General features: G+C 37.6%; 1 protein-coding gene across 7 annotated transcripts in view; it reads right to left on the bottom strand.

The window, feature by feature from the left end:
• Positions 1 to 12,526, bottom strand: part of astn1 (astrotactin 1) — a 485,289-nt gene that overhangs the window by 233,756 nt on the left and 239,007 nt on the right. For all 7 annotated transcript variants that reach the window (XM_086272768.1, XM_086272769.1, XM_086272772.1 and 4 more), the window contains one exon: positions 5,943 to 6,109. In XM_086272768.1, the coding sequence (XP_086128894.1) occupies positions 5,943 to 6,109 (167 nt within the window). The remainder of the gene's footprint in view (positions 1 to 5,942; positions 6,110 to 12,526) is intronic.

The raw sequence follows: 12,526 nt of genomic DNA, 5'->3' as shown, positions 1-12,526 counted from the left end.
AAGTCAATATCTTACTTTACTCATGTCAAAGAAGGTAAATGAAACACATGCAGACAAACACAGGACAACTTGATTGCTGGTAGCTGACACGCCATCCATTACATTTTAGGTAACAGCCATAGTTTCTGCAGCAAACAAAGAATTGTACAGGCACGTGTACTAACTACAGACTACCAGAAAGGTCCAGACTGAAGCTGACAACCAGATGTTGGTTGGTCCTCCCCCTTCGTGTCTTACTTGAGCACCCAGTCTATAAATGCATGCATAATCCTGTCTACAGCCTGACAGGGCTTATATTATATAACTACCCACAAACACTACTGTGATGATGTCAGGCAGATCTTGTCATGTTAAAAAATATGAGCCCTTCTCAAGTTATCTTCCAGGTCAGGTTAGTCTAAACCAACCAGTTTATTCTAACTAAAAATTGGGAAAATATCTGAAAGACACACCTATTGAAGTTAGTAGAGTATGTTATAAATATTTCGTTTATACCCACTGTAAAGCCAAAATGTCATTTTTACCTCGCAGTAGTTTCCACAACTTAATAAATGTAATTTCTTGTGTTTTGGTTTCTGTGCAGTTGCCAAATTTAAAAAAAAAAGTATGATTTCATGTATCAATATTCAGAAAAGTATCTTTTTGCTAACTTCAAAGCATGAACAACTCATGACTTCACAACTCACTAGAATCAGCAAAATCCTTTCTGCTCAACTGACACATAATCCCCCATTTCAAGAAAGGAGCTAGAATCCACACACTGAGAGTCCTCTCAAGGTTCTTTCATATTGATGATGTTTTGACATCTCAGTATGTAATATACTCTGAAATGAATCAAAGGCACACAAAGTGGAGGCAGTGAAATGGAGGGTGGAGTGGGGTGGAAAGCAAAAAGATAATCTGTCAGGGATTTACACTATGAGAAGCTCTCTCCTGGATGCTAAATGTCGCAAAGCTAATGCCAGTCTCCGATGGGAAAAGTGGAGGATTAGCCACATCTGCACTATGGGAAGAGACGACAACAAAATGCTGTTGTTGAGAATTCAATGAAGCAGCAGTCTGTATCACCCGCTTATGTAAATTTGACACAAATTCGTACGCCTGCAACATGATGTTTGCCCTAAAGATGACAGCAGCTTGTTGTGTTCAATTAGAAAAGTGTTGTTTATCGGAAAATGTGCCGTTTCTCAGCTGAGATGATCAAAAGTCATTGCTTTTGTTTTAATTATGTCTACTGAGAAAAGTAAGAAACAGATCTTGGCAGCTTTCTGCATTCAAACAGCGCAAAGGCTAAAAGGCCAAATGCTAGTATGACTCGTGAGCTGCAGATATTCTAAACACATCTCAAAGTCAAAGTCAAAGTCAAAGTCAACTTTATTTGTCGATTCTGCCACATGTACAGGACATACGGAGAATAGAAATTGCGTTACTCTTCACTCCCTAGATAAATAGCAAATGAACATTTAAATATATTTAAATATAAAAGTGATTAAAAAATGCAAGTAAAATAATTAAAAAGTAAAAATTTAAATAAATACAATTTTACATATAACAAGAAAGCTATATAATATACAATATAATGGGTAAGTGACATTGAGTGTAAAGTTCGGGAGAGAGAGAAGCCGCTGCGTGTGCACGCGCCGCCATGTTGGTCACATCTTATGTTAAGACTCTCTTTAGATCAAAACTCTTCATATCCAGCATATCTTAGCAGAAGGTTCGTGGCCGTCTCTAGTAACTCTAAATATTATGCTAGTTATTATTAGGCTTCATGTGACAGAATAAAAATGCCAACTTTGTTCAGTTTGCTTTTAACTAGGGCTGCCACAAACGATTATTTTGATAGTCACTAGTCACCGATTATTTTTGCGATTAGTCGACTAATCAGATCAGACGTAAAAGGTATAGATTATTGCACCAGCAGCATCTGCTCTTATATAACTATCATTAGCTTACAGCTTTAAGTGTTTCAGGTCTGTGCTAACTAACAATAAAGACAAGATAATAGTTTATTAAATTTTAATGAAATTTGCAGATTGTTTCGGTGAAGTTTAATAAACTCCTTGCTATCTGAACTATAACAGGACACCGGAGTAAATTCTCGAGCATCTCACACTTCTGATAATCAGCTGTCTGCTTGACGTTTATTCAGCTGTGTAAAAACTATAACTTTAATCTCAGCCAAACAGATTTACTCAGGAACAAATAAAATACTGAAAAAAGCCAAACAATAACATTGTTAAGTTATCTAAGTGACTTATATATATGTTTAACCTGAGTAACAAAAGACGGCGGTGGGTTTGAAAACGATTTGCCGGGAGTCCGGTGTTCTCACGGCTCTAGTGAGCCTCGCCCCCGGCTCGCTATCGAGCTAGTGACTAACAGACGTCTCCGAAAACGTCGGAGCGCTTTTGAAAATATGCGGTGTCCTGATAAACTGAGCAGATATTTGAGGTTTACACAGCTACATTCTCACCTGAAAATATGTTAAATGTTTATTTTGTGACCCAGAAAGAATAATAAGAGTAATATTAAAACTAACCAGCTGCCGCCATTGTTGGAAACTGAGCAGGGCTGCGCTATGAATTCTGGGACAGAGCTACTTCTTCTTCTTCTGGGTTTAACGGCAGTACATGCAGTGCTGCCATCTTCTGTTTCAGTCCGTTATTACACTCTTAAATCCTGCTACTTATTCCTGCGTCTTTTGGGATCTTACAAAGCTTCAAACGAGGCGTCGACTATTAAATCAGTCGTCGACGATTCTGATAGTCGACGTAATCGTGACTAGTCAACTAATCGTGGCAGCCCTACTTTTAATCTCTGTATATAAAGCTTTGTGGTTTCCATTTGTAGATCATCACTGACCACTGATATTTGAAGACACTTTAGTTACATGCATATGAAGAGATGATCTGATGATGATAGCAACCCAGCATCAGCGTGGTTCAAAATATTAGCAGGTCCAAATCTAGTCAAGTATAACATTCAAGTAGTCTTAATTGCTCAATATTTTAAAACTAATTAGCCTGTGACAACCTCCTCCATCATCATCTCATTCTCTTCCTCCGTCATCTTTGCCTCATTCATATCCATTTCCTATTAATCTAAGGGACAACTTACACTATGTTGCTCTGTCAGTTAACCACCATGAAAGAATCACCTCACATGAAGAAATACATCCACATTCATTCATCTGTTCCATAAACCTTACACTGATGTTTTTTCCCCAGACACAGCCAGACCAACTCTTTCCAAAGATGCAGCCTGTTTAATCAATCAATCAATCAATCAATCAATCAATCAATCTTTATTTATAAAGCACTTTTCATACAGAAAATCAGCTGACTTTGTCCAGACCAGCATGATGCTGATGGATTGTGTACTTGGATGTTTAGTTTCAGGCTAGATTTGGGTTGCTCTGCTGTAACCAAGAAAATGTATTTCATTGATTTCTAAAGAACTAAGTGAGGAAAAGAGGCAAGTGCGTATTGAATCACATATGAACAGGGACTGAACGTAGTACACAAAAAAGTTTAAAAAGCTGGTCTGATTAGTTTTTATTGGATTTGTATTATTTTTTATATTATTAATTGCTATTATTCAAGAGTCTCTTTTCTCTTTTCTTTTTAATTCAAAACATCCTCATGCTATGTTCAAAATTTACACCAACTTCATCTAATCCAATAAAACAACACCACACTACTCATGACCAAGCTTTCTATGACTGATGTTGAGCATCAGTATCATGGGATATTTACATAAGAACTAGCACCCTGGATGGTTTTCTAACTGTTTTATGGAGAAATCTTAAAAACATTTTGGGTATACTTTAAAGGATTGTTGCATAGCTTGGTGAAAAGCCTCATTTCTAATCTACATGTTGACAGCAGGCCCATTTTGTAGCCCTTCTGGGTCAAAATGATTAAATATAGTCATGTCAAACAGGGGGTGACGGCCAGTTTCTTAGCCTGCGTGACTGAGGCCATAACACAAGTAGAGTTAGATGATTATTATTAGAAAATAAACTGAGAGAAGGAATCTTGACCCTAACATTGAAATTTATTTATATAAAAATTGTTTTGACCAGTCACCTATCCCACGTGGTTATATGACTTTTTTAAAGTTGACCTTAAAGTACTTTATTTAAATGATTTATATTGAATTAAGAGAAAATGCATACAATGTCCAGGGCTCCAGTATTTGTTTCTGTCAATGTCATTAAATCAGCAGTGTTTTTCTATGATATAATCCATGTTAAATCAGCCTGTTCCTGTACTCAATAATTCAGAAGGCTTGTAAAAAAGCTGAAAAAAATAATGTGACTAAAAAGGACCAAATTTAAACCCATCTCTACTTACTTTGAGGGCTTGTAACTCGTGCAGTTTTTATTGTGTGAAAGTAACATTTTCGATATGTTACAACTAAATAAATAATAGAAAACAATCAGCTGATTCCAAGGAGTCACTAATTAATTGCAAATGTGTAATTCTTACATGCAGTTCCAGTAAACCACATCACACTGTACTGTGTCGTTGTAGATGAGAACGGTAAATATTCTGAATTATTAAACGTCGTCAAGCCAAAGCTTACGTTTGAAACAACAAACTGTTGTACATTCAGTGTTTTAATGGTTTGTTTGTTTGCGTGGTTTCCGTGCTGTAAATCTATCACTGCACACAATTCAATGTGCAGATGATAACAATAAAATGACACAGACAAGCACCAGTATTAAGACATAGAGTCTAACTTGTGCTACTGTATAATTCATTGTATTCTAAACTGTTTCTGCAACTAGTAGTTAAGAACAGTAAAATGTGAAAGATGTACAAGAAAAACACACTGCAGACGACCCCGAGGTTCAAGAGTGGATTAGCCTTTGATGCCAGTGAGTTAGTACAGCAATAACCCAGGGTGCACGTGGAAGTGAACACATAGGAAGTGCCTTATTACAGATTAAGATGGTTTCCCCTGCACTGAGAGACACTGATAGGATAGTTGTGACTGTATTACAGCTTATGAGCATATCTGTTTTGGAGACTTGCAGAAACTACTTTGGAAGGTAAAGACGCTGTTCCAAGGCGTCTGTTATATAACAATTTTCATCATAAAAAATAAACTAGAATAACACACACACACACACACACACACACACACACACGCTTTACATTATTTCTTGCCCAGCCTTGTGACCCACTATACAGTCCACTGTGTGATATGTGTCACCGGGCTTAAATCACCTGCTCTTATGTCCCAAAAGGTTTGCTTTTCTCATTCGGTCCATGGTCCAAGGCTATTCCTGAGTAAAGCCCCATTTGTGTTGGCATTACATAAGGAAAAGCAGCAAGGCAGATTTCTTTAAATTTCAGTTGATTTGACAGATATAAATCACAGGTGCATAAATTGCTTTACTTACTTTCATGCACCATATCTTCCAGAAATGAGCGCACTGTTAGGTATTATCTTTAAACTAATTTCAGAGATAAACACTTTTATAAATCAGGCCCCAGGGGATCATAATGGAACTCATTAAAGCCCTTTTTTCTAGTTTTGGTATTTTTAATTCAACACTCACATCAAAGTTTGCTTTAATAAATGTTAATGGTGGTATATTTAAGACTCCACAAGCAGGAGTCTTAAAGTGCCACCACCATACTGCTTTACGTTTTTTTACTGGCTCATTTTGCACTAAATGCTATGAATACACATCTGTTTTCATTTAAAAGCAAAAACTATACATATCACCTGAATCTGGGAACTTTTCTTCTCTGTCTGTCTCTCTCTCTGTATATATAGCAATGGCAGCATACCAAAGGGATTTATTTTGTTTTTGTTATTGACTGACCATAGACCATGTAAAATGTGACAAACCTAACATGACAGAATTGTGAAATATATTGCTATAATAATTAAAAATAAAAAGCACAGAATGTGTTGTTTCTTACCCACAGAACATCTGGATGTTGTAGAGTGTCGGGTCATCCTCTAGAGGGGCCAACTGCTGGAGACACAGCTGCTCACATCCTCCATTGAAACCGTCGGAGCAGTCGATGCCGATGTGGTGGTCATAGCACCCGGTGCCATCCTTCATAGGACTTAGTCCTGGGGGGCACTGTGGGACGAACACATGGTTTTAAATGACTAAAATTGGCAATTACACATTACTATTAAGAACACTTTCCTAGAGCTGCTTAAACTGTGTGAAGCTACCACATTAACACTAATCCCAAATGGGGCAGGTAGACAGACCCCATAACATCTGTGCCACAGAATGCAAACACTATTCCCATGTGCAGTGTGTGTGTGTAAGCACTGAGCCTTGTTTGTAAAACTGCACAAGTAACAGTATGAGGATATCATTACAGAATCATTACTAAATTAATAACTTTGAACACCAAGTTTTAAATTGCCAGTAAATTTGTGTTGTCTTAACTACCTTTAAAATGACAGGATTTTCAAACGAACTAATTGCTGTTGAGATGAAGACATATGTGTCTTTTCACTTACACAACATGTGTAGGAGCAGACTGGGGGTCAGAACCCAGGTGGGAATCTGATTCATTATTAATCTCTGATGAAATATGATAAAGCGATTAAGATCAGTCACACTAAAATAGTCCCTCAAGATTTACTTTATGTTAGTTTTGACCTGTATGCACTGCTTGAACACAACTACACCTATAAAAGTTTAAAAAAACAATTTAGCTCATGAGAACAAAATGGGCCAGCTGAAGGAAAAACCTACAGTCAAAAGTGGAACGGTGTCCTTTGTGAACGTATTCCATCAAGGTGATTTCTCAAAGTTCACAAGACAGGAATGTTCACAGGACAGTTTGACAAAGTCTAAGGTTGTTTTACTTCATGTATATATGGAATTACTTAATTACATATATGTACACATATATATATATATATATATAAAATCACTTAAATAAGTATATGTGTAACTACTTAATTACATATATAACCTTGAAACATAGCAAATAGTTTACAGTGGGGCATTAAATATAAAATATATATTTATATCTTTATATTATATTCCTTCTCTCACCCCAACCGGTCACGGGCAGATGGCCCCGCCCCTCCCTGAGCCTGGTTCTGCTGGAGGTTTCTTCCTGTTAAAAGGGAGTTTTTCCTTCCCACTGTTGCCAAAGTGCTTGCTCATAGGGGGTCATGTGATTGCTGGATTTGTCTCTGTATGTATTATTGTAGGGTCGACCTTCAGGTGACTGTTGTTGTGATTTGGCGCTGTATAAATAAAATTGAATTGAATATTATATACTATATAAAACGTTCCTACCTGGCCCCCTCAGAGTTAGTATTTTTATTTATTTATTTTGTAAAATAACTGTTGCATATTTAATGAAGTCATTCCACCATCTGACTATAGCGTCAGTGAATAAAATATTCCCCTAAAGCACGACTTGTTCACAGGAGACAATGTTGTGGTTTTTGAGAAATTAATGGAGTTATGAATACTCAACAGAAGTAATATTAACTTTTCTGCCACTGTTGCTTAGTAGTTGTACAAGTAGAATGTAATGGCCAGCTGATTCATGCTTCTGACCCCACACTTCTTTTTAAGGGTGTACATGCTGCAGGGTGCTGGCAAAATGTTTTGCATTGTTCGTTTGCCAGTTTTTTCCGTATTGATCAACACAAGCGATAGTTATTACATCTCGCTTCTTATGTTTATGTATTTTAAGATATTTTTTCTCCCATTGTGAAGATTTCACAGTTGTGAACATACTGCTGCCTTAGCACTCAGTGCAGAGATCATCACACACACACACACACACACACACACACACACACACACACACACACAGACAATACTGCAGGTTTAATTTCAATTTCCATGCAGATGACATCAGAATTTCTTCATGTTTGAAGAATGAAATTAAATTCTTTAGTTTGGTAGATATACTTCAAGAAATTAATAAGAAAGACCCACAATACATTTTTTTACACAGGCTTGAACAACCTCTTAATGGAACCACCCTCTACACTGCGGTGAATTTACAAAAGAGCTATGAAAGACCTGACTTCACCCCGACTCATTCAGTGTTTCCCAAGCAGCTGCCAAGTGAAATTCACATTATGTTTTCTGTCAGTGACAGCTTCAAAGGAAACTTTGATGGAGTGCATTTTAACAAGGCACCCCTGCCATCACAAGTGTGACCAGACAGTTTGTTTAATCTCAGCATGGAAGAATCAGAAGCATATTATTTTATTACACAGGCCTATTTACAGTGCAGGTGGCCTGTCGATTGTGTTGATTTCAATTTACTTCACATTTTTGTGGATGTAACATCTAATATTGTAGGCAAATAAAACTGTAATGAACCTTCAACTGGCTTGAAACTGCATTTTAGAACTGACCTTTTTAAGAAGTCATTTGGGTTAAACCATGACTTCTATGTTTTAAAGATTATAGGTGATCAGAGAAGTGACAGCGCTCTAAGTCTTCTGACTAGTGTCATCACATCCTTGCATTTAGAGTTAACTTCCTCTATGCACATGCATCAAATGTAGGATGTTTTTCACCTTCCTCTTCTCTTCTGTCCTATATGAGCAGAAAAATAGTTCCACCATCATGGGGAATCCCTTCAGTGCACATGCCTCTGCAGGAGGTATATAGAATCACAGAAACAAGCCTCATATATGGCACTGCAAAGCAATCCTTGGAGCACTTGGGTATAAGAATAAGGATACATCTCCCCCCCATGGAGAAGAAGGCTCAAATCCAGAGTCAGCAAAGTGGTTAACCTGCACATTAGAGTGTCATGAGCTAAAACTAAGCGGTACTGGAAGAACATCTATTCAACACATAGTAGCAGGATGTAAGATTGGAGCAGGTGAAGCATACCCTGAAAGGCACAACCAAGTGGCTTCAATAGTGTACAGTAACATCTGGGCAGCATATGGACTAAAAGTCACTAAGACCCAATGGGAGACACCACCAAAGTCCTGTGGACTTCAAATTCCAGACAGCCAACAGCTGCTGGCCAATCAAGCAGACATAGTGGTGGTTGACAAGGAGCAGAATATGATAGATGTGACAATCTCAGTGCGCAGTAACATCACAAAGAAGGAGAACAAGAAAACAGAAAAGTACCAGGGGCTAAGAAAGCACTAGAGCAGATGTGGAAGGCAAAGTCTGTTAATTCCAAACTTATTAAGAAATAACAAACTTTGCATAATCACACACAGGATCACTTATCAACTCTACTGGCAGGTCCTGACTTAGCATGCTGCTATTAAACTGCTTATTTAAAAACAGCAAACTGTTGTATTACTAAAGGACTGCTTCACACTAAAACTGGCGCAGATGTTGGAGATTTTTATTTTGTACATTTAATACATGTATTACATTGATGCATGTAAAATGTGCATCAAATTATTTCTGTATTACAAAGAAGAACTGTTGCCATTTGATCAAAGCTATTTAAAGTTGTCAAGTTATTTTATTCATGTCCTTTAATCTCGAAGAAATGTGACTGATATACATTTGCGGTTGTTATACATTTGTAGAAGTACCTGTACAGAATGAGGACACATGCTTGAATGAGTGGTCCCTGGTCTTGCTCCCTGAATAAACTGATATTGACTTTGTCACCCTGCAAAGGGCCGTGGCGACAAATGATTTATTACTTGTGAAGCAATGAGCACATGAAACACTGAATCTCCTAACACATCTATGGCACAGAGTCTTTAAATCACTGGAACTCACTGCAGTCAATGGATGTGTGGACATGCGGTGCAGGCTGAGAGGAATTTGTATTGATGAGTTGCTATACTGCAGCTTGCCAACCACAGATAGCTCTGGTTATTGACTGCCACAATAGGCTTCCGACACATTGGAATAGTGATAACTCGGAACTATTGTCCAGCTTTCCGCAGGATAATAATCATTAAGAATATGCGCCTGCCTGAGCCTTTGTCTGTGGATAGTTGTAACTTGGTTTATAAATCTGGTTTATAATCTTGGGTAAAACATATAATCCTCTGTATAAAACTTTCCCTGTATAAGCAATTGTCAAATCTTTCAAAAACATTTAAATCTAATTTAATAACTTCTTCAGTTGTTGTCTTCAGAAAAGATGTGTTGCCATAAAAGATGGAATAATTCAACTTTATTTATATTGCGCCAAATCACAACAACAGTCGCCTCAAGGCTAGTTCTGATTCTACATGAGCGGCATGTGTAAATTACTGCCATACAAAATGTTGTTGTTTTAAATTTCCGCTTGTAGTTGATTCAGTCACACAATGTTACTTCATCTTGCAGTCTTATATTACATTTTATGACATTTCCGATCCATGGATAATTAGGTCTCACTTGGAACTTGATGGCTCACCTCATTTTACAACATTTGAAAAGGTTGAGAACTCATTGTGGACACTGTGAAACAAATCCCTGCAGAGTAATTAACGAATGAACTTTAAAGTCCTATTTTCTATATCATTTCGATTTCAGCAGATCTGTGAGCTTTACAAAGGAGAATTCATGGAGAATAAAGATTAGGATATAAAAAAAGCTAAGTGCTAGAAAATGAAGTTGTGACACTTATTAGCAAATTTTCAAACTGACAAACCTGTGGGTGAAGCGTTATGCCGCATAACTGAAAAGTCTGTTCAGGATTGGAATTCACACAGCTGCACATCAACTACAACAACTGCAAGAAACTGGCTCTTGCTAAAAAGTTGAATTTCATCTGAGAATGTAGCAATCTTTCTACGAGATTCTGCCTTTATAAAATAGAAATTGGACTCTCTAATATGCTGATTCCTGCTACATTTTGGCAGGTTTGAAAAGTAGACTTACCACACTACATGAACAATAAGAATGACAAAAAAATTGAAGAAAGTCAGTAGCCGAGTTGATTAGTGTGCTAGACCAACCCTGAAAGTAAACCAATGACAGCATTCTCGGTTATTGTGAAAGGCATTTCCGGTATTTATTAGTAACTACCTGGAAAGGACACATTTCTTCTCCAAAGGAACACGCAGGTTACTAGATAATGACCATCCACTGACACAAACAAAATAGTCTTTGAAGGCAAAGTAATCACCATTTATCTTAGAATATTTAATAACCAGACAGTGAGTGAGAGTGCTGTCTGTTCTGTTGTAGAAAGCAAGCATGCAGTACAAAGGCTACTCTAGAAAACCCCTTGAACCACCACTTTTAATTCTGTTTCTTAATGGAGATAAATTCTTTCAGTGCTTTTGAGGCTTAAGGGAATCAGCCCTGTGCTATTGCCAAACAGCAACAAATCCATGCAAGAGAAGTTGGGTAAGCTATGCACTTTTAAAATTTGTCCAATAGGCAAACTGGTACAGAGATTCAATGACTGAAGACTTAAACCGTGAGGAAAAGTCTTCAGTGGAAAATGTTAATCAAGTCCTAATCAAGAAGGAGAATTGGAAATTTGACTTATTCAAAGAATTTCTTTCATTGTGAAGGAATTTCATATTCAGCAAGTAGACATGACAGTAGTTAATCTACTTCACATGTGCAAAATATTTGAGGTGTGATTTTTTTTTCAAGATGTTCCCTCTTGGATATAAATTAAAGCATCCATCCATTTTCTTCAGCTGATCCCGGGCAGGATCGTGGGGGCAGCAGCCTAAGCAGAGAAGCCCAGACCTCCCTCTCCCCAGCCACCTCCTTCAGCTTGTCCGGGGAAACACCAAGGTGTTCCCAGGCCAGAGAGATATAATCTCTCCAGCGTGTCCTGGGTCTGCCCCGGGGCCTCCTCCCAGTGGGACATTACCCAGGAGGCGCCCAGGAGGCATCCTTGTCAGATGCCCAACCACCTCAACTGGCTCCTTTCGATGTGGAGGAGCAGCGGCTCTACGCTGAGCCCCTCCCGGATGGCCGAACTTCTCACCCTATCGCTAAGGTTGAGGCCAGCTGCCCTTTGGAGGAAGCTCATTTCCGCTGCTTGTATCTGTGATTTTGTTCTTTCAGTTACTAAAAGCATTAATGTAATAACTGTGCCACAATTTGAAGAAAATCACTCCAAAGACACGATAATTTTCCATCCTTTCAATTACTTATAATATTGTGATATTTGTGTGCAGAATTATATATTATAATTATACATCTGTCATGAAAGGGTCGTGCATAGTAAAAGGTTATTAGGCTCTATGCCTTCAAAACATTGTTTATTGTGATTATTTTGTTCATGTCATGTTTATTTTCATACTCTGTCAATTATTAATTTTTTTTATTCTTATATAATTTTTCATTTTCATATGAATAATTAATGGAAGCGATTGAAAACAATAGGAAAGTAAATTGATCCTGTTAAGCCAAAAGTACAGTCATGTGGAAAAGAACCTTTTCACTGGAAGTACACACCATGATTTAGTAGCTTGTTAAACCACCTTTAGCGGCTATCCGATCGTTAAGTGATGACGTGACGAATCTTACTTCCGGGTCTAAAGTAGTCTGCGTTTAATATGGCTTTTGTGTTGTTAACATGTTTAATGTTTTGTATTTTCTTCTATTTAATCTCAA

Source organism: Aulonocara sp. 'chitande type north' Nkhata Bay, linkage group LG18, assembly GCF_057382095.1.
Source record: "Aulonocara sp. 'chitande type north' Nkhata Bay isolate Kocher_YH1m ecotype deep benthic linkage group LG18, A_spYH_male_GT1.1, whole genome shotgun sequence".
NCBI lineage: Eukaryota > Metazoa > Chordata > Actinopteri > Cichliformes > Cichlidae > Aulonocara > Aulonocara sp. 'chitande type north' Nkhata Bay.
The sequence above is the reverse complement of the archived record's forward strand: the minus strand, read 5'-3'. Positions and strand labels throughout refer to the sequence as shown.